This window comes from Pseudopodoces humilis, chromosome 7 (genome assembly GCF_049639895.1).
Source record: "Pseudopodoces humilis isolate 2021_Gansu_Grassland_sample_001 chromosome 7, ASM4963989v1, whole genome shotgun sequence".
Lineage (NCBI taxonomy): Eukaryota > Metazoa > Chordata > Aves > Passeriformes > Paridae > Pseudopodoces > Pseudopodoces humilis.
In genome coordinates this window covers 32,709,544-32,735,098 of record NC_142206.1, presented here as the reverse complement: position 1 = coordinate 32,735,098, position 25,555 = coordinate 32,709,544, and the positions used below count along the sequence as shown (strand labels likewise).

At 44.9% G+C, this 25,555-nt stretch overlaps 2 protein-coding genes across 8 annotated transcripts in view; one reads left to right on the top strand and one right to left on the bottom strand.

Annotated features, from left to right (window-relative positions):
- MEIS2 (Meis homeobox 2) overlaps positions 1–13,266 on the bottom strand; it is a 174,040-nt gene extending 160,774 nt beyond the window's left edge. Inside the window, exons 1-7 of one of the 3 annotated variants that reach the window (XM_088057623.1) lie at positions 13,162–13,266; positions 11,857–12,147; positions 10,597–10,829; positions 8,855–8,996; positions 8,295–8,345; positions 7,463–7,513; positions 6,413–6,562 (exon numbers count right to left, since the gene is read on the bottom strand). In XM_088057623.1, the coding sequence (XP_087913749.1) occupies positions 6,413–6,562; positions 7,463–7,513; positions 8,295–8,345; positions 8,855–8,996; positions 10,597–10,829; positions 11,857–11,868 (639 nt within the window). In that variant the 5' untranslated portion in view covers positions 11,869–12,147; positions 13,162–13,266. Of the gene's footprint in view, positions 1–6,412; positions 6,563–7,462; positions 7,514–8,294; positions 8,346–8,854; positions 8,997–10,596; positions 10,830–11,856; positions 12,681–13,161 lie in introns of those variants that run through there. The other 2 variants (XM_005520330.3, XM_088057622.1) reach the window with 2 other exon arrangements.
- A 271-nt stretch (positions 13,267–13,537) lies between these two features.
- LOC148184001 (uncharacterized) lies at positions 13,538–19,612 on the top strand. 5 transcript variants are annotated; one of them, XM_088058377.1, is made up of 5 exons: positions 13,538–13,784; positions 14,738–14,816; positions 16,787–16,812; positions 18,002–18,319; positions 18,407–19,612. In XM_088058377.1, exons 1-4 carry the CDS (start codon positions 13,671–13,673, stop codon positions 18,125–18,127), a joined length of 345 nt encoding a protein of 114 aa, XP_087914503.1. In that variant the 5' UTR covers positions 13,538–13,670; the 3' UTR covers positions 18,128–18,319; positions 18,407–19,612. The 5 variants fall into 5 exon arrangements, 4 of the variants coding, with proteins under 4 accessions (XP_087914503.1, XP_087914501.1, XP_087914502.1 ...); XR_015773020.1 differs by lacking the exon at positions 18,002–18,319 and having other exon boundaries at positions 13,538–14,294; XM_088058375.1 differs by lacking the exon at positions 18,002–18,319 and having other exon boundaries at positions 18,769–19,612.
- Positions 19,613–25,555: the final 5,943 nt, after the last annotated feature.

Genomic DNA, 25,555 nt, shown 5'->3' with positions numbered 1-25,555 from the left:
TATAAAAATTTCACACATGTATGACCTAAACTATGCCAGACACCATAGAAAGTGAACAGCACACATGTATCTATTCCCAGTAGTTTTAATAATTGGGAGCCAAATATGGTAGTCCTCTTGCTCTCACCTAATTGTGTTAAAGAGCAGTGCTACTAGGAGAAAAGCAGTGAATACTGAGTAGAGCACAATAGAAGGAGATGGAAAATAGATACAAGAAGCTGTGTCTCCAGGGGCAGTATTTTCTATTTGCTGGGCTACAGACTCACAGCTGATAATGCAAGTTGTAATTAATATAAAAGCAGGAGACAATATGGGGAAAGCTTGTACTAGCAGGGCCACAGGAGATCACTCCACCGCTATCCACTGTTTCTCATTTACACACAGCCTTCCCTAGAAAACACAATTTTACCAGTGTTTTTTCCCTTGAAACTAAAAAAAAACTAACTGATTTAGCACCACCATTGAATTTTGCTAAATCTAGAAAAGAGCAACAGAAAGGACAAAAGGCATACAAAGCAAATCTGACACATTTCTCTTTTGTTGATGCTGAAAATCTGCTGGAAACCATAAGAGTTTTTAACTACTACAGGATTTCTTGAACAGAGATGTTGTAACAGAGAAATTTGATATAGGATAATCTTCTGACAAGTTGCAATTCTTACTTTGTATGTCCAAAATATCTGCTGGGCAAAGTGTGGCTAGCTTTTTGTCAGTGTATGTAGCCCTGCTAGGGCTGATTCTGATCTCATACTGCTTTTTATGCTGATATTAAAGACTCAATTAACCATAAGGAATCTGCTTCTTATTTATATCTGGAAAGTAAAGTCAATCAGGCCAGCTGATATCCATGTGAGTAAGCAGAGCAGGATTTGACTCTCATATTTTAAGTAAAGTTTCAAGCATACAACTCCGACAGGATCAGGCCCTACATAATTTTATCAGATGAAATTGACAAAATCATTAATCTTAAAAGAACAAACACAACTTGTTTTCATAAAAGTAACTACAATGTCTATAAAGCTTATTGTTTCTAAACATCAAAGGTCTAGTAAATTAATTTTACAAACACAAAACTGAACAGAACTACTTGATGCAGATGGCATTATGCACCCAAACACAATCCAAACCCTGCTCCACCTTGTTCTTACAAGCAACACGTGTAAACATAGTGGAATGATTGATATGACTGATCCCCCAAAGATCTGCAACTAGGTCCAGCCATATATGAGGATATAACAAACTATGCAGGACATGGAAATTTATCACATGCATGCACGTGTGTTTCTGTGTGTGTATCTGTGTCTGTGTTTTGTGTGTGCAAAGTTCAGGAAGGTATCTTAGAGATCATGTCAGGTGCATTTAATAATGAACTTACTATTTAAAGAAACTTCCAATAAGATAAAAAGATATGAAAAACTCCAATTCAACATAGTATGTTATGTTTTCTAAAAAAGACTACTCCTGGTATTGCTGAGGTTTATTTTCCAAAAGATGCATACTTAATACGATTACATTTTCATACTAAAGTTACACAACTGAAACAAAAAATGAGGCACAGTAATCTATCAGATATTTTGCACATATGTAAAAGTTTTTGTTCTTGCCCCTTGATTTTGCATTTCAAGAAAGCATCAGGAGCAATTTTTGAGTCTCCTAGAACATGGCAGCGTTCTGAAAAGCTGCGTGTTTTGTATTTTCTAATTAAGATTGAAATCAGACGTAATCCACCTGTCACCAAGGAACTGAGACTTGAAAAATCAGGGGGGGTGTTGGGTTTTTTTAATTGTCCTTCTACGTCATTCTGTGTGGCTACATTTCATCTAGACTGATAGACAACTCAAACCAAAAAGAGAATACAGTTATCAAATAGATACTGAAAAACATTATTTGTTCAGTTTGAGAGAACAAAATTTAAAGTTAAAACACTTAAATCTGAGCTGTAGACTCAAATTTGAGACTTCAGCTGTTGACAGAAGTGTACTTTGACCCATCAAAAAGCAGGAATGCACAACACTATCTACAGTCTTGGAAAGTTCCTGATGCTCTTTGCCCCTTCAAAAATCACAGGGAGTACCACAATGCCCTAAGTCTTAAGCCACATTCTAGGTTTGCACTATTTTTGTTGCAGTTAGCTACTTAGTTTTCCTTCTGACACACTACAGACAGAAATGGCACCTTTGGGTCTAATCTGGTGTTTCTCTGAAGTCCACAAAAGTGTGGCATACCTGCAGACCCTAGCAAGAGACCCCCAATTACTTCTTCATTACTCAGTGAAATCTTACCTGAAGATTTAATTATATTACTGGAACAGGTATGTGCTACACTGATTTTGTTTTTCTTATCTGCAAAATGCCCAGAATTTGCACAGACCATTCTTTGAGGAGAAATATTAAAGAAATGTTAAGTTGTCTGGATAGCCAAAAGTACAAAATAAAGTATCTCCTCATGTGAGAGCTGAAAGGTTTAATATTCCGACTAATATTTCTCTTCTATGGCTAAGATGCTGGATTTCTAATCTGTCAAGAGTCTTTTTTTATAAAAGAGATGTATGTATATATTTCTATCAGTTTTAATGATATTTTAGGAATTATGATCTGTATATTATTACCTCTGAGCTACAAAAACATACAAATATCAAAAAGACTGAGGCCCTGATCCTGTTCCCATGAAAGCCATGGAAGGACAGCCATAAATTTCTGTGGAATTACTAGTCTTCAAAACAGGTTTGTGCTAAAGGAAGAATTGTATGACATCAGGTGAGGCCAACTACAAAGTTAATGTAATTAAAGTAAAAAATGTTATCGCGTGTTCAAAAAAAGTTTAAAAATCTCCAAATTTTATGATGATCATGTTTTAAAAATTTGAATAGCTTGAAATAAGAAAAAAAAAAAAAAGATCTGCAAACAATCTCATCAGACATTTCAGGCTGAACACAGAACTCAGGATAGGGCCTGGTATGTTTAGTTGAACAATAATAAATTGTCTGCCCTGGGAAACCGAACTTTAACTGCAGCTGCAAAAGGTTTTTTCCCTTTTTTCTTATCTTTTTTTTTCCACTAACTAATCTGGTTCAGCCAGGGCATAGCTGTAATTACCTTCTTCCCATCTACAGCTAATACCTCAGAGCAATAAAAAAAACTGAGGGTGTTAAAAATTCAAACACTAATTATGGGCTGTTATATTTACTAAACACAGCAGAGTAATAACAAAAGTTTCAGCTTCTTGTGGCCAGCACTCCACTATTTGATCTACCAAGTCCCTGGACCCTTTACACTAACTATATTACATAACAGTTAATAGCGCACTAAAATAAAATTCAATAAACACATTTATTACCAAACATGCACAGAACAACCACTTTCAGCTGTCTCCTTTTCTCAGCACAGGTGTATCTCTGAAGAGTTCATTCCTTTGTTGTTTTTGGGTTTGGTTTACAATTAAGTTCTATAAATAGCAGAGCAGTAGATTTTGAATGGGAAAGCATGCAATATTTGAGTACCCCATTTAAAGTCTTATGGTAAATATCGTCTCATCCTACAATTCTTTCTGTTACTTTCCTTCATGCCTGTTTAAAGGTCCAAAAAAACAATAAAGCTGAGAGCTGCCTTACTTCCTAATTCAGCACTGCCACTGTCACTACTCCCACCCCTCACATTCACATGAAACACACACAGGGTAGCTTTACACCACTTAATAACAATAGAGGGGTATGGATTTTTGGGGTGTCAAACAGCTGTCACAAACTGTCACCTCCACATGAGAAACCTTGGCATGCAACAAATTAACCTACACTTCTTTTGGGCTATCATTATTCATAGCCAATCAGTTGAAATGCTCCTAGTATTTCATGTGCAAATAAAACCATGAGAGGAAGACCCTGGATCAGAATAGTGGGCCAATACATAAAACAGAGGAAACAACATGCTGTCTCTGTCCTTCTGAAGTGGCTCATCATCACCCCTACACCAACTTTCACCAAATGAGATCTAGCCTAAGGCTATATATTAAATATGCATATCAAGGCAAATGAAAAAAATAAACCTGGAGAGCCAAATTGGGCAAATTTGCATGCTTGAACTGCTGTATTTTCAGGTAGATGCTCAGTAGCTCATTTTTAATAGACTTGTGTGTTTACATTAGCCATTTTTTAAAAGCTTTTCTTTTCTATGAATAAAGATGCATTTCTTTCTGCTAGAACATTGTACAGTGTAAAAATATAAAACATGGTAGTTTGACTAAGCTATAAAAAGGTGTTAAAGTTTTGTCAGGAAAACAAGCTTATATACAAAAAAAAAAAAAAAAATCCAATAAGGAGACACATTTCCCAAAACGCATGAATAAAATGTAACTATGTGATACAACTCTTCATTTCCCAGTTGGTGTTCTGGTTGCACAAATTATTGCTTCCTTTCAAAACAAATAGCAGGGGGCTAAAGTAAAAATGTTATAGCTCAAATCTCCAGGAAATAAAAGGCTTTAAATTATAATACCCAATGAAGTGGTAAACCCTAACGGGTGCAAGATAAATGGGTTGTCATATTTATTTGAGTTTGTTTTTGGGGCCACAAAAGCAAGAGGAGATTCTTCTTAGGGAAGATAATAGTTACCAAATTATCAAAATGCTAACCCCCTCCACTCCTGTCCTATCATTGTGTGTGAATTTAAATATTATAATGGAGCACTGCAAATTGGCTTGAGCATTTGCCATCTGCCAGAACCCTAAACAGGCTAGTTTATCTAATCTCTTCAATATAAACATAAGCATGCTCCATTTCTACACTTCCACTTGAAACACGCTCTTGTAAAGAAACTGTACTGGAGAAACATGTATTTTTTTTTTTCTGTTTCTCTAAATTTTACACAGTGACTCACTATCTTTCAGGTTGCCACTCATTTCAATTTCTTTTCTAGTACTCTCCCAGAATACTTATGCCCACGAATTTAGGGTTGTAAAATGCCATGAAACAAATATTTTTGAAATTGTGTCATGCCTCATGGAGTTTATTACCTACATGTGAGTTAGCTGATAAGCAGAGAAACTTTAAGGAAGATCTGCATACATTTTTTTCTCTCAAAATAATAGATTTAAAATGTAAAACATAGCACAAACCTTGTCATGCAATGTTTACTGAATACAAATGAGAAAATGAAAGCTAAGGCTTGGGTCCAAAAATATTTCCCGTAACTAAGCCACGCCAGAAGGGGGACATTCAGAAGAATTTATTATTATTTTATCTCCCAATTCAGCTTCAGTCCAGGTCTAATGTAATTACCAAATACACACAAAACCAACATGTTTTCAAAGGAAACAAAAGCTCCTAGAAAGCTCATTCTCCCTGGGCTTCCAGTTACTCTTCTTAACACACTGGGAAATAAAGGCAGGCGCCTGTGCAGAAAGCATGGTTAACTTCACACCGGGTGTTAAATTAATATTTCAACCGCTAAAATATTAGACTCTATCATTTAGATTATTAGTTCAATTGAATCTAAAACTGTATAAACCCCTTTGCCCCCCAGGGATGCGTTCCTATAAATAAAGTGGAGTTCACACCCACCCTTTTTAACCAGAGCTATTCCTTCCCTTTTCTGCTCTACCAGCGGCAATCTTTCCCTCCACATCCCGAAGTCTCTCTGCATCTACATCTTTTGAAGGATCAGAGGAGCCGCTCAAAAACCCGGAAAAACAAAGGCACTATCCTCACCACGCACACCAATGTTCAGTCCTACACACATTACACTAATTCACCAACTCCTAAAGCGTTAAAATCAACCGCTAACCTACGGTTACTCAATCATCATTCTCTCCAACTTTCTGTAATACATTGTTAATAATTGCTTCATCAAGGTTACTGTCTTTTATTATGAAGATGCTTCAGGCGTTTGGCAATAAGTCCATATTCTGACAATAAGTTGCTATAAAGCAAAAGCATTGGAAACTCTAATGTGTTAACCCCTTTTTTTTAATGCAGTGTAGTATTGCCAATAATTCTCATCACTTGTCATCCCCACAAGAGGGGAGGGGGGAGAAAATCAGCAAACTTTCTTCCTAACTTTCTTGTCTGTGTTTCCTTGCATTGATGCATTGATTACAAAGTTGGCAAAGAACAGGAGAAAGCACCGATCCCCACACCAAACCAACAGTTTGCTAGCTCTCCAAGCTGCCCAGACCAGGAAACTTTACAAACCATTGCTAACTCGATGCTTTACAGATGAAAACTGAAGGAACCTTTTGCATTTCTATAACTGTGCAAAGTGAGAGGGAAGAACGTTTGAAGATGGGATTCGAGCTTGCAGGAGTTTAAGGTAGTAATAATACTAATCGACAACAGTGGCAAAGCAAGGAAATCCAGAACAGATCCTCTAAGCAGGTTAAAAACTTAAAAAGTGTCATAAAGAAAGCAGAAGGACTTACATGATCGGCTAAATTTGTGGAAGATCCTGAGAGTTCTTCATGGTCTGATTTGGAGCTGCCATCCCTTTCATCAATAACAAGGTCTATTGGCATTTTTCCTTTCAAACAACTAATGTACCGATGGCAGAAATTATCACACAATTCATGAACCTGAAAAGAATAACAAGAATAATAGGATAAATAATGGCAAAATATCGTATTGCAGCTTTTTTTTTTTTTTTTTAGTAACAAGTTCAACCCTCTGATCTACTCCACAAGTAACTCTAATTAAGGGGGACAATAGTTGAAGGCAAGGAAACAATAGAGAAATTGTTGCAGCACATATTATTCTCTAGAGACTTGCTGCAGCAACAAGTTAGAGAGAGAGAGATAGTGGGCTCGGACTTGTGTGCTGAAGAAAATCGGATTTGGTGATAACATCGGAACACTGGGCGCTGGACCCAGGTGGTATCACCGGAGCATACACAACCCAGACAGGTACAACTAGTCACTCGGGACGGGATCAGTTTAAACCGGGGCTAAAAAAAGGTCTAAATGGCCGGGAGCAGTAAAACGAAGCTACTTGCTGAGGTTGTGGGAAGAGCCATTCTCGTCCCAGGGCACAGCCCCTGCCCACGCCTCGCAGGGGCCCCTGCCTCTTCCAAACATTTAGCGCTTGCTTGGGGTTAATGTGCCTGCCAGAGCCGCATAGGAGAACGAGTGATTTCATTTCTTTTTGTTAAACATAATATTTCTGAGCGGGAAAAAGAGCTTCTACTGAGGAAAGGGGTAAGAAGGATGAAAAGGGTTTAATATTTAATATTAGAAAATATTGAAATTACACACACACAAAAAGGGGGAAAAAAACGGTCTGGGCATATCTGTCGGGTGTCACATGCTCTGATGGCACAGGTTACAGTGTCACAATGCATTACCCCTGTCTTCTCTGGCCATGTTTACAAGTCAGCCCAAACAGTCGGGAGGAAGGGAGCCGGGGGAGGGGGGCTGGGGCGGGGGAGGGGAGAGGGGGCAGGGAATGCCGTGCCCCCCGCCCACCTCCGTGACTCTTACCTTTTCTAATTCCAAAAGATGAAACCTTAGTACTTGTATTGCTTGGATCATCTGCAAGAAAGTTTTGAGCAAGGGGTTACGTGGGAGACAGGAGCAAGGGGGCTGGGCAGAGCCTCGAGCCCGAGTGGGAAAGGGGGAGAAGGGGATTGTCAGGGCGCGCGGTCATTATCCAGGATTTTAGCTCATTGGTCACGCTTCAACAATTTTGATCAACTTTAACCTAAACACTCGATTTTTATCATATTTATTCCAGAAGCGGTGATTAGTGGTTTATTTGCGCGATCTTGGAGAAAAACCTCTTCCTCTCCTCGTTCCCCTCTCAGCACCCCGGCCCTCACCCCTGACGGTCCGCACAGAAGTCAAACACACGCTCCCACCCCCACCCCCGCCCGCAGGAGAAAGGGGGGTGAATGTCTGTTTGAATAGGTTGGCATCTTCTTTACAAGCGGATTTAGGCACTTTGAATATTGAAATCGTTCACATTAGCAAAAGAATTACATTAGAAATCTCCAGCTCTCTCTTCTTAAGCAGTTACTTCCTTCACTTTTAGCTTCCCGTGGCTTTCAAACTCAGCTTTGCAATGCATGGGGCTTGAGACCTTGCTCTGACTAGTCTAAGAATAAAGCTCTCTGAAGCCCCTTGACGGCAACTTGCCGACCGGACGGCGCCCCGCTCCCAAGCCGGAGCAGCCCGGTGCCCGGCCCGGCAGCCGCTGCCCCGCCGCCCCGCTCGGCCCGGTCCCGGCCCGGAGGAGGAGGGCGCCTGCCCGCAGCTGGCGGAGGGGTCGGGAAGGGCGAGAGGGGAGTGCGGTGGAAGAGGGAGCAGGCCTTACCAAATTGTCCAACTCTGGATTTGAAGAAAAGAGTGGTTTTTCGGCGCGGACCTGCAAGAAGAAGGAAAAGCGTTGTGAGCTACAGCTTCTGTCTTTAGCCCCATAACCGGATCACCCGAAAGGGGAAAATCCCTTTGACAAAACCGGCCGGTACCAAAATCCGGGCTGGCGAGTCACCGAGCTGTGGAGAGGAGCCCGCTCTGCTCCTGCCGGTCCGGCACTGAGGCGGCCGCCGGTCCCACGAGAGCCTTCTCCTGTGGGTGCCCTGCCTGCCTCCCGCTCCCTCTGCCTCCAACTCGGCCACAGCTACCTTTCCCTATCTCTAATGCAGGAGGGCAAAGCCCGGGAGCCCCAGCCCGGCAGCGCGGAGGGGCTCCGGCCGGGGTGGGGGGAGGTCAGGGCCAGCCGGGCCACCAGGGCGCACCTCCGCCCGGCCGGAGAGGGGGCGCCGGGGGGGAAAGGGAGGCTGCCCCTGCCGACACCCGGCCGTGTGGGTCGAGGCGCTGAGGAGGCTGTGGGAGCGCTGGTGAGGGTCGGGGGCGGGGGGAGAGGTGCCGGACCTGTTTAGCGAAGACGGCGATGTCCTCGTTGAAGGAGTCGGAGGAGCAGACGTCCCCGCCGGCCACGCCGGGCTCCCGGGGCGTGCAGGTCGCCAGCTCGCACTTCTCAAAGACCAGAGCTAAGAGGGGGAACAACGGGTGCCTACCGGGCGGTGGCACACAAAGAGAGGGGAGGGGGTGGGGGAGAGGGTGGAAGAAGAGCTGTTATCAACAAGTATTTTATTTTTAATGCACGGACACACAGATACCGACGCACGGGCACAGCCACGCTCTGCAGTCTAGCAGCAGAGCCCCGGGAAGAGCAGTGGAGAACCACATTTTGAAATAAAAATACTGGGTTTGGTGGTGAGTTGGCTGCTGTTGTTTTGTTTGTTTGGGTTTTTCTAATTTTGAAATTGCAATGCCCGAACCACATTCCCCGTGCAGTCCTCTCACCGACGAGGACAAAAGTGACCTCTCTAAACGCACAAGGCACCGAACGTGCTCAGCAGCAGCTCAACTGAGAATGTTACACTTTTGCCACAGCTTAAAATACCGCAAAACCTGGAAGATCCCATCCCTACCCTCCAGCTATGACCTAAAACGAGAGCACAGCTAGGCAAACTGCAAACTACTTAATACGTAATTTTATTTTTCAAGGGGCCTGCTAACAAAAATGTGGTGAAGTTTCCTGGCTTAGGAAGCACACCCAAGTAAAATACCATCTGTCCAGATAAGTGAGCTGGGGAGGGGGGTGGAGGAAGGGAGCACTTCGCGAAATGTTTTCCCATAGTTGGTGTAGTCAGAAAAAAAAAAAATTATCTGCGTGCTAAGTAGTAAGCATGCATTTGTTTCTTTTCTCCTTTGGTGTCTGATCAAGGCCCCACACTTTGTCATAGATGTTACTAGCTCTCCTTTTAGGATCAGTTAGTATTTTTTCCAAAAGGCACTGAAGGAAATCGGTGTCATTCCCTCCAAGCAAAGCCCCGGTGCAGGCTTGAGTTTTGCTGGGTATAGGCTTCTATTCCTCATGTTCTTTCTTTCTTAAATAGAAAATTCAGCTCATTGCCCCAAATATATTTATGTCTTCTGTCTCTGGGAAGAGCTGTTTGCAAGAAGTGAATCCCTTTTATTCTTACTACCTTCCGCGATGTGAATAGCTCTTTATTTACAAAGTTGGAAGAGTGGTATTATGGCACAGAGGAGAACACCAGAACAACACTTCTCCAACTAAAATCCAGAGCAATGAGAGTCTCTAACTCCTAAGTGGGGCCTTTCCAAGAAAGAAAAAAAACCAACCCACGGGTAAGAAGAGAACCCCCCTCCCCCAAAACACAAAAGAAAAAAAAAAAAAAAAGACCCGAATAAATAAAAAAAGAAAAATGGAAGGACAAGGCAGCACTACCTCTTTCCAGCCCAGCCTCTCTCCCCAAGAGGTCTGTTTTCCAGCACCCGTTTCCCGTGGGTGCTGCCACCTCAGCCAAGTCAGGCTGGGATCGCGCTCGTCCCGAAATCGCCGGCCCCGGCAGTGCCACCGGGCGGGTCTCCCTCCTGAGCGGGCTGGGGGCTGCCCTGCCACCGCCTCCCCTCCGGACTCTCCGGGCTCCCCCCGCCCCACTCCGCCCCGGGGCCCGGCTGGCCGCTGCCGCCGAGGCCCCGCGGGAGCTGCCGCTGCCCGCCCGCCCAGCTCCTGCCCCGGCCGCTCCGCGGGCACCCGCGCTGCGGAGCCGGGCCCTGGCGCCGGGCGGCCCGGCGGCACCTACCCGTAAATCGCATCCTTGTCCCGCTTCAGAGCGTCGTTGACAGCGGAGCCCATGCTGGCCGGCATGACATTGGGGTGCGGGGCGTGGGCGCCGTAGTGCTGTCCGGCGTGGAGCGGCGGCCCATGGTTGAGGTGGTGCACCGGGGGAATCGGCCGGGGGGCGTGGGGGTCCCCGTACATGGACGCCGGCACCCCTACTCCGTCCATCCCGCCGTAGTGGGGCAGCTCATCGTACTGTCAAAAAGCGGGCCGGAAGAGAAGAAAGAAAAAGAAAGAGGAGAAGAGAGGGGGGGAATAAAAATAAAAATAAAAATAAAAAAACAAACCAAACAAACAACAACAACAAAAGTCAGAAGAGAGTAAAGCACCCGGACAGACACAAACAGAGCAAAACAAAACAAGAACAGCCACAGCAGAGAGAAAAATACTCAAAATGAAATCAACTGGGACCGGGAGCACGGGCTGGAGGGGCTGAAGGAGAAGTGGGGGTGCGAGGAGAGGTAAAAGGGGAAAGTGTGTTAGCCTGTCTGCGTGTGTGGGGGAAGATGGTCCTCTTCAGCACAGGCAGGAGAAACCCTAACAAGGAAACGGGGATGAAAAGGGAGGAAACGGAGGAGAGAAACTAGAGTTACTCTGCATTAAAAAAGAAGAAAAAAAAATAAACAAGCAGAATCAAAACCAACTAGATAAATAAATCAACACTAGAAAAGAGAGAGGAAAGGTAGGGTGCATCGGGAAGAGGGGGGAGATAAAGGGGGAAATAATCTGAAAGTTACCAGAAACATTATTTAGTAGCAATTCCCCTTGTCCTTGTCACAGCCAGAGACAAAAAAAAAAAAAAAGAAAAAAAAAAGAAAAAAAAAAAGCAGCAGCTATATGTGTATACATATATATACATTCGTATATACACAGACACACATATGTATTTTTTAGTCTTTGCTAGGCAGCAGCAGGAGCGGCGGCAGCAGCAGCAGAAGCAGCAGCAAGCTTTCCCCTGTGAAACCCGTGCTACTGAGCAGGCAGAGAGCAGGGAAATCGCGCTGCTGGGGAAAAAGCTAGAGAGGAAGAAAGCGTGGAACAATTGCGGAGAGACACACATACAGAGACACTCATGCACACACACAAAAAGCCAGCGAATAATTTTTGCTGCTATTTTTTAATAGTGGCCGCCATCATCAGCAGCAACAGAGGAGAGCAAATCGGACAGGCCCCTCTTAAGAGAGGATTTATATATAGGTAAGTGTTGGAGATTTAAACCTACCCTTTGCGCCATCAGTCTGCGCTCCAATAAACTCCTGGATGTGTCGTATATTTAATATCCCAGTCCAGCAAAGAAAGTGATTTAGAGTGAAGAAGATTCCTTTTTTTTTTTTTGCAACCCACTTATAGACTTCTCCTATCCTCCAATATGGGTAAATAATAATAACAACAACAATAACAACAACAATATATAAAAAACAGTCAAGAACCACGATGAGTTTCTGTGTTTTCTTCTTTTTTTCTGTCTCTTTCTCTTTCCTTTTTCTGTCTCTCTTTTTCCTTTTTTCTTTCTCTACGCAAAAAAAAAAAAAAAAAAAAAAAAAATTGTCAAGCCCCCAAACTGAAGGTTACGATCGGCCCGTCAGCAACCCACATGTAACCAAACTGTCGTGTCTCATGGCTTTTTGCCACTCCAGCTGTCAATCAAAGCCAGGGAATGTCAAGGTAGTGAATGAATGATGGTTGATGATGATGAAGAAGAGAGGAGGAATCTTTTTAACCCCGGTTTCTTCTTCCAGTAACTCCGTGCTCGGGTTTTGCCTTTTAGGATCGCTTATAGGGTTGTTGGTTTTGGTTTTGTTTTGTTTTTTTCAAAGTACTGTGAAGGGGGTGGGGAAAGATGCGAAGAAAAATTGAATAGTTTGCAAAGCCCGCACTTCCCCCTCTCTCCTTTTTTTTTTTTTTTTTTTTTTTCCTCCCGGCAGGTATTTTGTCTCCCTCTCTCCCTCACTCCCTGGGATGAGTGAGTGTCAGTAAGTGTTGGCAGGTTGGCTGCCGGCTGCCTTATAGAAGAGGCTCAGTTTTGCGGCGCTGATCGGCGGGAGAATGAAGTGACGGAACCCGGAAGTAGTGGTGGCCATAGCCAGTCCTGCAGCGCGGCGGCGGCGGCGGCGGGGAGCGGCGGCGGGGAGCGGCGGCGGCGGGGAGCGGCGGGGCGCGGCGGCGGGCGCGGGGCGGCGGGGCGCCCCAGCCGGCGGAGCGCCGGGGATGCGCAGCGCGGCGGCGGGGCGGCCGCGGCGCCGCGCGGGGGGAGCCGCGCAGCAGCCCCTGCCCCGAGCGAAGCACGCCGTGTAGGAAGGAGCGAGCGAGCGTGCGAGCGAGAGGGAGGGAGGGAGGGAGGGAGGGAGGGGGGAGGGAGGGAGCGAGGGAGGGAGCGAGGGAGGGAGGCAGGGGAGGAAGGACAGGGAGAGTGCGTGTGTGCGAGAGGGGGGGAGAGGCAGGGGAAACTGCAGAGAGCGAGAAGAAAAGTGCGGTAGAAGCCCGGCCCCGGGTCGGTTTGCGCTAGATTATTTGAGCGACAAAATACCTTCCGATTACCCGCGGCGTGGGGCGTCTGGCGGCGCGCGGGGCCGCTCGGTCAGGTCGCCGGCTGTCGCCGCTGCCGCGCGCGGTGCCGAGCCCGGGGGCACCGGGAGCTACAGCGCTCGGGGGGGCCGCGCAAAGTTGCTCTGCCCCCGGCAGCGAGGCTGCTCCGGCCCGGCGCTCCCGGCTCCGCCAGCGCGCCGCGCCGCCGGCCGGCCTTCTTCCCTCTGACAATTCATTGTGCTTTTCTAAAAATTAATTTTCCAGGGCATGGAGAGAACGCCTCGTTCAAACCGTGTTGGGCACCGCTCTTCATTAAGTGATCGCTGCTATCAAACACGCTCTGGATGTCTTGAAGGGGGGGGGGGGGGGGGCGGGGAGAGGAGGAGGGAAGAGGGGGAAATCCCTTTTAGTTTTGCGATTAGGCTGCCAGGCTTTGTAAAGGGCTTAAAAACAAAGTCATGCTCAGTCTTTTGTAGGAGAGATCCAGATGTTATGTAGATTTCTGTTTGCATGTTCGTTTTGAGCGGATCCGGCGGTGAGCGCAGTATTTACCGTGTGTGTGCTGCTGGACTTTACCGTTTATCGACGTTGCGCTTGTGGAATGTATGCTGGAGTATTAGCTCGGTAATGCCTTCTAATGGTAGTGCTAATTACAGTGGGGTTATTTAGCAAATTAAGTGAGATGATGCACCCCCCCCCACCCTTGAGTACCAAATGAACTTTTCCGAACACACGGGCACACACACACACACACACGTTAATTTTGGTGCGTTTCTCTCGCCCAATCACTTCGCTGAAGCTACACCATGCCTTACCTCAGAGCAGTCAATTACCAAAGCTACCCGGGATCATCAATCATGGGGGATGCTTGAAGTTTAGGGGAGGAGCGATGGTCAAACTATCGATTGCTGCAGTTTTGTCCTCCCCAACCCCCCACCCTCGTTCACGGTCCCCTGCACATAAAATCTAAAACAGACTATCCCGTTAATAGTGGAATTTATCAATGATTATGTACCCGGTTGTGAATGTAGCCTCATACGTAGATGGCTTTTGAAAATACACGGCAGAAAATATATTATTCCGTTAGATTTTGGTTTGGTTTGCTTTTCGTGGTGATGACGATGCTTTTCAGAGGTTTGTTGTTTTTTCTTTTTTTTTTTAACTTTAAGAAAATGACTCAAGGGGTAGTTATAGATATTTGGCCTGATTTTAATAGGCGAAGGGAATGAGCTCCAGAGGTCAATAAACCCCTCCAAAATGATGAATGATTGAGTACCTGTGATGATGATAGTGATTACCGGAGCAATTAAACAGTTTGATTAAATGAGCCATCATAACAATGATGTCTGCGGGAAATCAGCCCTCACGTATAAAGAAAGATAGTGTGGAGAGCTGACAAACGCCAGTGGGCATTCCTGCATGTTCCGCTAGCGCCGAGCCCTGCAGAGCAGGGCTGTATTTACAAATATGAGTGGAATACGGAGAAAAGTCCCTCTCCTACTTTTAGCCAGAGTTGCACCCTGCTTAAAACCCGCCAGAAGCCGGAGAGCAGACACGGGTTTTTTTTTTTTCCCTAGCGGATCTCCTCCAAGATTAAAGCTAGTCCTAAGAGCAACCGAATTGCTGTGACTGACTTTCACGGGACTGTAAAGAGAGGTGAGTAGAAGAGCCCTTAGTATGTAGATCTCTTTCAAGCAGTGGTTAAGTCAATTCATTTCGCAGGGAAAAAGCCAGCCTTCTTGTGCAGTATTTTATACTCTGTCGTATAAATCGGTAACGTAATTCAAGATATTCATGGTAATGAATGCTTGGCTAATCCTTTGGGTGCGCGGAGACCTACAGAGCAGTAGGTTATGCAAATCCTTTCCTACTTTTACAGCTGTAGTTTTCGAGCAGATTTTTTTTTTTCTTAAGAGATCTAGTCATCGGTGAATGTTATTTGGGTTTTTTCCCCTTCTTTCTTCTCCCCCTTCCCCCCCCCCCCCCCCGCACCCGAAAGATGCCAGATTTCTCAACTTGCATGGAATCGTTTAATTGTGATGCAGCCAGCTTAGAGGACGTTGTTCAAATATTTGTAGCTTCCAAACTTGTTTTTTAACCGTGGCAGTGCACACCCAGAGCCTTGTCTCTTGAGATATACAAATGTGTCTCTTTTAAAATAGTTTCAGTATCACCAAAGAAGAGGTCTTTCCTTATAAACTGTCTGTACAAAAGTAATCTAGCTGCATTTAAGACTCCATGCATTTCTTCAGACCTCAAGCTGTAAGTTCATCAGTTTTGTTGTCAAAAAGAAGTTATTATTTTATTGATTAGAATATAATTTTAGACCACTTTTTTTTTTTTTGCTAATTCTATTTTTCACAGAAGTCTCTGTAAATCTCAGCTCCCTTGACTAAGAAATTCTGAGAAAACAGACTAAAATCAAAGCTGAAAAAAAAGCAGCCAAAGACTTCTGCAGTGTTCAGTGCTGCTTCTTTCAATTGTTTAATTTTTCCCCCTCCTAAACTAATTAACCCCCTGCTTTGTCTTGCCCTGCTGTGCATGTTTGTAATCTGGTACAGGGACCAACTTTTAAAAATTATTTTAACTTGATAGAAAGTGAAATTTCATATAGTAAATGAAGATCTTTCATGTTCCTTCTGTGTCCTTTTTTTTCCACGTGAAAAGAGTTGAAGCCTTTTCTCCTCATCACTATCCCAGTGGATTAAAGCACACAGAGAACATGGTTTATAAAGCGCTACAGTTTAGCCATTAAAAAGGGATCTTAATTTAGCGCCCTTAAGTGAATGTACTCATCTATTAACAAAGATGCTGTTAGGAGCTCGGAGGAAAATGGGATACGTACGTGCAGAGTGTGAGGACTTTCACATACTTAGGTGATCTTTTATTTACCCCCCCCGCCCCCCGCCTCAACTTGTGACATTTCTTTTTTTTTAAAAAAAAAAGTAATTCGGGTAATATAAAATGGCTAATTTCTGTTTCTCCCGCATCACGCTCAGAGGGAGGGATGTTTTGAGGAAAAGTGTGAGATACGAGTCGGGGTGGTGTTTTCTTCCTGTTTTTTCTTTCTTTTTTTTTTTTTTCTTTCTTTTCCTTTTTTTTTTTTTTTTATACATTGGCTCAAAAGTCCAAAGAGAAATGAGGTGTCCGGTATGGAAGTGCATCTCAGTCAACCGCCAGCTCCTTTTGCCGAGGCTGGAAATGGTTTTAACAGGCGGTAAAATTTCATCTTGTGGTGTCAAATTGGGGTCAGTTTGGGGTTAGCGCTCTCAGTGTCCGAGCAGGAGCTGTCCAGCTGTGTGGGGATTCATTAAGGGCAAAAGATCCGTTTCAAGAAAAACAATACAAAGACAATCAGAGGGCTAAAGATCCTCTTCAAATCGCATTTTACAAGTGCACCAGAACAAATATGGATGCTGAAACCTATTCCCTTCAAACTCCCAAATCGGCTTCTTAGCCCTCGGAGGGAGCGAGAGAGAAAATCCTCTAAAAGTTAAGAAGAGTCTGTTTTCAATCAGCCTTTCCGAAGTGTGGCATCTTAGTCCTTTGCTGGCTTTGAGACATGCCTCTCTTGCTTGTTCTTTACATCTCTCTCTCCCTCCCTCTCTCTCTCTCTTTTTCCACAGCCTTGCAAAAGCGGATGGCACAACAGGTAATATTTCAGTTTTCGAGAATAAATCCCACCGGGGACCTTAAACCGCTGTTTTGCACGCGCGTGTGCTCCTAGCACAAGATTTAATGCAAATAGAAAGTTTTTAGGGGGAAACAAGTCATGCTTGCACAAAATCCTATTGGACCTTGTAGGAAATTTTGAGCTCTCCTTGTAGGTGATCCTCCCGTCCGATGGGTAATTTAGGCTAGATTTACTTTCCGGTTCTTAGCATTTGTGGAAAGCACCTATTGCTAATCTGGTTTATTAAATTCGCATGGTTTAAATCCTCTTAACGTCACTACATCTGTTAGGACAATTGACGCCTTGCTACAGGGACAAATAACTTGAACCTTAATCTTGTTTGTAACTTTATTCAATGTTTGTTTGTTTGTGTGCTGAGTTCAAGTATTTTGGATGATGCCATTGTGTTCGGTAACACGTAGACTGCATTTGAAAGCAAAACTCCTCTTAGACGGGTCAGGGATATCATGGAACACGGTGAAAAATTCAGCATATTCGAACTGGCTTTTTATCTCGAACTATCATTCTAGGCAATGCATCATAATTAATGAAGAAAGCAATCTGCCTGTTAAAATGTGGACGCGGGACATCACCGTGACACTGTAGTGAAATTCACGTGAATTTTACTTTTTGTTTGCTTGCAAGGCGAAGTGTGGAGTTTAATACCTTTCTCTTTTTATAATCAGGATTGTGCCACAGTTAAATTCCTAGCCCCAAACCCGCTCTTTACCACACTCTCCTTTGCCCTCACGGTTGCTTTTTACAACTTCAGTCACTTTTTATTCGTCTCAGCACTCTTTGATTCGTCTCCGACTTCCCGCAGCTGCAAGACTTTCGAGGTCCCATCTCGGGTGCCCCTGTGAAATCATGCACGTTTTAGCTTCTGCAGATCACTGGGTTCATTTAGCTCCTCACCCTGATCCTCCCGTCTGCCAGGAGTGTACTTCGCTTTTCAGAAATGTATTATTATTTGTCGAACATCTTTCTAGTCCTGAAAGTCAATGGTAGCCCATCACGGTGAACTTTTCTTGACCTCGACTGCGGCATGACTGAGATCTTTAGGAGCTGGATTAGGAAGAGGTTCATTTACTTACCTCTTAACTTCTCCTTTTACTTTTTCTTCCACCTCTCCGCCCTCTTTTTTTTTTTTTTTTTTTTTTTTTTTTAGAGGGAAAACCCCCAACTCTGGACGAAACACGAGCGGTGCGGGGTCGCTCTGCCGCGGCGCCCCCGTTTCCCCGCTGGCTGCCCGGGCCGCGGGGCTGCAGCCGGCGCTCCATCAGCAGCCCTCTAGCGCTATCTGGCGGGGCTCCAAGCCCAGCGGAGCCGAGCCGTCCGCGGGGCTCGCTCGGCGGCCGCAGGGCCCTCGGCCCCGGCTCAGCGGCTCCCCCGGGACACTGCTGTGGCCAGGCCCGCCTTCCATCCCTAAGGGGCGAAACCCGCCCCGGGAAGGAGCATAGAACATGAACCCCTTCGCGTTTGTTCGGTTTGTACACACGGGTGGGTTTGAAGCGCTAAAGTAAGAGAAGAGATGAGAATTTTTTTTAATTTATTTTTTTTATTTGTTTTTTAGATTCTATTTTATTTAGGCTGGAACGTTCATAAAAGTGGGGACCATAAACAGTCGACAAATGTATTTCCATCACACACCAGAGGAAAAAAAAATAAAAAAGGAAGAAAACAACCACAAACCTGTCAGGGCTTCCCACTAACACTGCTTGCACTGGGTAGTTAAAAATCTAGTTTGCAATTGTTTGAAGAAGCCCGAAGCGTGAAAAAAAAAAATAATCAATCTTTCCAGAATGACATGGAAACCAAAGGGACAGTTAGGGCAAACTAATGGCTTTAGTGTGATACCAGAGAATCTGCAAAGGCTTCAAACTCTGCTCAGAGCTCTGCTCCAGCTCACTCAAAATATCCCCTTTTGTTCTCCAGCTGCCTATAAAACTCCAGAAGAGGAGCGCTCTCATTTTTACACTGGAGTTCTCGGTCCGGAGAGAACAATATACTCCTACCTCTTTTGAAATGATCCGGAGACTCTCACAACACACAAGCAATCACTCGAAGCACGAAATTCCCTTTTTTTTTTTTTTTTTTTCAAGAAACTGCTCGGCCCATTGTTTGAAGTGGGATTCAGCGCACAGCCCAAAGAGAAAAGGAAAAAAAAAAATCTTGAGAGCCCCGTTTGGTATTGCACAGAGAGAGAGCTGACAAAATATTATAGCGTGTTTCCTAGAAGTACGTGGTGAGAGCCGGCAGTGTGTTCCCGAAAAGAGGTTGCTTTTTATTTCCACCACCACCCCCCCAAGATTGTGATCGTCTTTGTATGTCTTTCTTTTGATCCCACAAAGAGAATGCAATATGCATATACGTGTTTGCTCTCCATACAAGAAATGCCATACAATGGAATATGCGGCCGGTTAGTCCTCATAATGCTTAGTTTTGCTGTAATTAATTGAAAACAGTTATTAGGTCGTCATTGGCAATAGCGTAAATAATTGCAGCAGATTTTTACTTAAAATTGACCGGTCATGGAGTGATAGATCGATTCGAGGTATAAAAATGATGTATCAAAACATCAATGTCGATTATTTGAAATATTGTAGTCGAATCTTTTTATTGCTTCATCGGTTAAGTGTCTGAAAGTGCTGTGTTCCAACATATATTTATGTTGTCAATACTGTCAAAACTGTCAGTTTTATTACAGTGGATTTGTAATACATTTCGGATTTGCTCATTTACATAAAATGTCCACCTCAGATACCCCTCCTTTTCTCCATCTCTGGAAATCTGTGTCAGTTTAATGAAAGGATTCAAGACTCATACCTGAAGAGGGAAAAGAAAAAAAAAAAAAAGGGGGGGAAAAAAACCTGAAGGAGGTATTTCTCCATTATGTCCAATTTTAACATCCTTTTGGAAAGCTTGGGCTATTTCTGACTCGCCAAAAGAGGGAATTCCTCTCCCCCCCCCCCCCCCCCGCCCCCCCCTTTACCCTGGCCCCTCTTATTTCCTCAGTAGAATTTACAGACTTTTCTGCTCTCACACCTAGATTAAACCCTCCAGGAGAATTGGGAAATGGTACAGGGTTACAGTGATGAGCCAAAGCACACCTGTGCATGCCACAGCCTTCCCAAAGAGAGCAACAAGCCCCAGAACCACAAACACACGCGCAGGGGTCTGAATCTTGCTAGAAAGAAGGAGACAAAAGAAGCAATAAATATGTGTGTGATCCTTTCCTAACGGTTTGGAACCCAAAGGAAAAAAAGTGAACTGTAAGCAGTATTGGGCATTTGATGCCCCCTGCCCCTATTTATCAGGGTCTGATCGATGTGATTATTCCCTTTAACCGTAAGCAGTGATTTTTTATTAGCATGATCTCAGGCAACTCTCTTATTTTCTCCAAGAGCCCAGCTGAGGGATGGAGAAACTCAGGAATAAATAAATAAATCCATTTGCACAATAAACTCTCTTCGATAGAACAAACAGTGAGATTAGGCAGGTAACTTTATTCCCCACCCCTTTCAGAGGATGAGGGTGTTTTAAAGGTGTTGGTGAGATGGACCTGAGGGGTGTGTGGGTTAGTTTCTTTCCCCTTCCCCCTTCCCGCAACACCCCCCCCACCCCTGGGATATCTATGTGTAAATAGATGCTGAAGAGATTTCTGAGTTCACGGGAAAGATGGAAGGTTAGTTAAGGGAATGGCTGCGCGCCTGGCAGGTATTTTAATGACCGTCCCTTCCTTTGAACACTTTCAATTTCTCTGCTTCTTGTACAGAATATGTTTCCCAAACCAAGTATGATTTCTGTTATAACTCTCGTGTGTGTTTGTGATCCCTTCTGAGGTAAATTGAGAAGTACGCTGCGCAAAAGGAGGAAATCGCCCCTGGGGTGCTTTGTTTACTTTGGTTTGTAAAATCCTGCTAGGAGATGGTTTCCTCAGTGTGTGGCAAGTGTTTCTTCAAGAAATTCATCAGCCCTTCTACAATTACTTCGAGCTCCGAGGGAAGAAAGCTGCCATCACTTTCTCACATCCCAAGGTGTTGCATGGGGGAGAGAAGAAAAGGCTGGAGCATTTAATTATAATGGGGAGGGGTGGGGGGTGGGGAGAGCGGAGGCTGCAGAAAGCCGTCCCAAGCCTGTACCTGGAAAAGAAAAACCTGCAAGGGTGTATTTGGGAAGCGTGTGTCATTTAGACATGGGGAAAAGTACCCCGTCTTGTGCAGTAATTAGTCTGAACAATAAACATAATTGGAACAAAATCAGTTGGAAGTTTCTGCGTTTTTAATTACGTTTCATTTTGTGGTAAGCCGTAAAATTATGAATGCCTCTCAATTAAACACTATCCACTTGTAAAGCATTTAACAACAATTATTCCTTAATCAGTTGGAATGTTAGCCACAAATGATGCTGTTAAACATCAAAGGGACGCCTTAGACGTTACCTTTTAGTCATAAGTAAGAGGATTAATTTCTATAATTAGAGGGGATAAATATGTGCATAAATAAATCTAATTTTTTTACACGTTCTCCTACTGTCTGGGAGAGGCGAGGATCTTTGACACGGCTCGCACGCCCAGCTTTCCCCGGTCGGAGGGGACTCGGGAGCAGCGAGGTGAGAAGAGCCCGGCGGGGAGCCCCGCTCCTGCCCCCAGCTCCTCCCGTCCCCCGCGGCCGCACCAGGCTTGGGGCTGGGCCTGCGCTTCGTGCCCACCACGGACAAGGGGCTTCGGCGGAATTTACTCCCCTACTCGGCTTTTATTTACCTGGGGCTTTTTGGGTTGTTTGGCTTTTGTTTTTTATGGTTTTTTTGGGTTTTTTTTGGCACCTGTGGTCTACCTGGCGGTTCATTTCCCTTGGGGGCAATTTTCTGTCCCCAAGCGAAGCTCGAGATTTGAGTCGAATACCGCAAATAAAATTAGCATGACCTTGATTACACCCCGTATGAATATCTCATTTACCTAATGACTTTATGTCACGTACGCAGAGGGTCAATTTCCTTTTAACCTTTCCCATTGCTGCAGTAAGCATTCTTTTATAATCAATGGCTGTTTGAATAATCAATTCGCATTTTATGATCCCTGACAAACTCAATATACGTGCGCCCGCTTTCAGCAAAGCAGCCGGCCCCGCTCCGCGCCGTTTTCACGTCCGAAGAGTTTGCGGCGGCGTTTCCCCGCTCCCTGGGGAGCCGCCGGGGCCGCTCAGGGCTGCCGCTGCTGGGCTCCGCGGGGCCGTGCGGAGCTGTGCGGGGCCGTGCGGAACCGTGAGGGGTCGTGCGGGACCGTGAGGGGCTGTGCGGAGATGCGCGGAGCTGTGCGGGGACGTGCGGGGCCGTGAGGGGCCGTGCGGGGCTGTGAGGGGCCGTGCGGAGATGCGCGGAGCTGTGCGGGGCTGTGCGGGGCCGTGCAGGGCTGTGAGGGGCCGTGCGGGCTGTGCGGGGCCGTGCGGGGCCGTGCGGGGCTGTGAGGGGCCGTGCGGGGCCGTGAGGGGCCGTGCGGGCTGTGCGGGGCCGTGAGGGGCCGTGCGGGGCCGTGCGGGGCCGTGAGGGGCCGTGCGGGGCTGTGAGGGGCCGTGCGGGACGGCTGCTCCGGCCGGGCCTCCCGCTCCGCTGTGCTCCGCCCCCGCGCAGCCCCGGCACAGGGGCGCCGGCCAGCATCCCCCCGCATCTCTTCAGCTCTGGCAGAGCCGCGTGTCTTCCCGCTGTCTCAACCCGGAATATGCGGCCGTCCCGCCTTCTCCCTCGGTCTCCTTCTTAGGAATGTGCGCAGCAAAAAGCCCGTCTCCCGGGACTGTCCCACGTTTCTGGTCTTTGCTGGGACAACCAGCCGTGGGGGGACGCTTTCCCCGGCTCTGCGGCCAAAGGCAGGCGGCCATCCGGCAGCCCGACCTCCTTGAGCGCTGCTGAGAGGGGCCTGGTGTCCTCAGCCAGTCAGCACCTGTGAAACCTCGAGTGAGTCCTTGCCTCAGCCTCGCTGTACTGCTGACGTTCGGGAGCCTCTCTCGCTGCCAACAGCCCTCTTTTATTGCACTCAGTCACCTCCAAACCGTGGGTCGGGAATGTTGTCCCAGAAGCACAGCCCCCAAGCACAACTCAAGTGCAGAGTGTACATGGAAAGGAGGGGGGCTAGGGCAAACTGAACTTTACAAATGTTTTTTCTATAAGTAGCTCACGTTTGCTGTGATCTATGGTGTGAGTTGGGAACTGAGACTTATTGCAACCCCGTTCTCTCTATTGGATAATTAATGCTGATTCATAACAGGTTCTACCTACGAATGTGTGTTTCATTTTCCTCTGCAGGGTCCATGGTACTTTGGTATGTTGTTATTCCCTGAAAGGTAATTGCACTTGATATTCTCTCGGGGAAGGCTCATTAGCCAAGGGCAGGGTGGCGTTGCCAATCTCAGTCTCTTTCAACAACTCAGTGCAAACATTTGCCCCAGAGGTTCAGCGCAGCACTCCCAGCTCACAAAACAATACTTGGGTACAACATTTCTCTTAAAAAGCATTAGATATATATGTATTTTCCACTTAAGCAGGAAGCATTTTAGTTTAGGGGGTTTTGGATTAACCCTTCACTGTAAGTGGTCAAAGCTACACAAGAAGATTAGACATGTTGCCTTGGCTTGCAAGGCTTTGCCCTTCCTTTTATAAATAACCAGGACACAGCCCTGGATGAAACAGTAGAAAAGGTACCACATCTCACACCCCTCTGTATTCAGTCCTTTACACTCTTATAACTTTTACAAAACATATGTCAAAAACACTTTTCCACTGCCCACCATTAGAAACCTATACTTGACTTCTTTCTCACCCATGTCTGCTGCCATCTCTAGCTCCTTTCATGTCTCCTGCTAAATTAATTACCTCACTAATGGGAGGCAATGAAACTCAGATATAAGGTAAGTTAGGGAACAGAGTGGTTAATACCTACTGTTTAATAATCTGAATCTTCCATGATTGTTCTATTTTTTCCCTCTGTTGCTCATCATTTTGAAAATCTTATTCTTGCATTTGAGTCTTGTTAGGTTGAGCAGGATGATCCGCAGTAACACTGCAGAGAAGATCCCATTCTCACAGAAGAAAATGGTCCCCACAGGAGAATGAAGAGGAAGCAGAGGGACAACATCTAGACTTAACAAGCTCTGAGACATCACTGTGTTTTCCGTGTTAAAATAAAAGGATCTAGGAATTTCTATTTATGGTGAATTAAGTGGGGTACTCTCCTTGGTAATGATGTTAAAGGGCAGAGACTGGTCTTAATTCTAAATAATAGGTCCCGTGTCTAGAATGTACATCTAGCTATCTTACTGTGTTTACATACTTCTACTCACCATGGTTTTCCTATCACTGTTAGCCAAGAACTCAAAAAAGCAAAACTCATCTTGCTGAATCACCACTGACTTTAATTAGAAATTAAATTAATTAATTAGTTAGTACATTAGAAAGGAAACTGTCCTACACTGTGACTATACAGCAAATAGCTCTAAAAGACTAGGCAAATGTGTCACCAGATTTAATTCTCACTGACCACAAGGGTTGCCAATCATTCCATACACCTCACCTATTAAGGGGACCCCAAGTTCATAGAAAACCACCTCAGTTCTGAGAATCTCTGTCAACAATGTTTTCCATGCTGACAGTGATGCCTTGGGAGGCTGCCTAGAACAGAAGCTAGACAGAGTTAAAGGAATAAAGCAGGTATTTATTCAAAAGGCCTTCACAGGATATGTCTTGGGCAGTGCAAGAGCCCGGCTGTGGCTACACCCAAGATGGACGACCCGTCATGAGTTTTCACACTTTTATAAGTTTTGGTCCGTTTACATATTTGGGTTAATTGTCCAATTACAGCTTTAGTTTATGAAGTCCCATCCTTCCAGATTGCGCTCCATTATTATTAAATATAATTATTTATTAAATATAATATAACATTAAATATAATTATTGCCATTATTTATGTTTTTTGGGCTTGGAGCTGCAAAGGTGTCCTTGGTTCTCAGGCTAGAAAAGGATTGTTTTCTCTAACTACCCTGCAAAGAGAACTTGCTAACACTTTATATGAAGTTCAGAGTTATATATTAATGCAGTACAGAATCTGGAAAATATGAAAGATAAAACTTAAGACATCAACAGTCTTCAGTATCAAGTCCAAACCTGTCCTAAAGTCCCATTGACTTCAGGAGAACGTGGATGGAGGACACAGGACAGGATTCTGCAAAGTAGTTTTGCAGGTGTGAAATACTCAACATTCTAGGTCATAATGATAGTAAATGTGGACCGTCACCATCCCTCCAGTAAACCCTCAGTACAGGAAAACATCAGTCCTTTAATTCATACTTTGGTGATTCAGAGTCAGAGTTTTTGTTTGACACTTTAAGTATCTTTCATGTCATGGTGGTACATTCTGCTTTTTCGAAACCATTTTTCAAGATGAACTGGCTTTTCAGTGATGAAACATGATCAAGTTAATGTACTAATAGATTTCATTTTTAAAGTACATGCTAAATTTAAAACTTGTCTCATGCATTTATAAACCATCATTAATAGTTCTATTGATCAATGATATAAATAGCTCTAGCAGAAGCTTTTCTTTGATGCAGACAAACACAAACAGCATTGAAAAAATAACACACAAGTGATTGTTCTGTATTCTTACCTTTAGGCTATATTATGATCACAATAAGACATATCTAGGCATGTGTCATACTGGATAATACTATTTCTT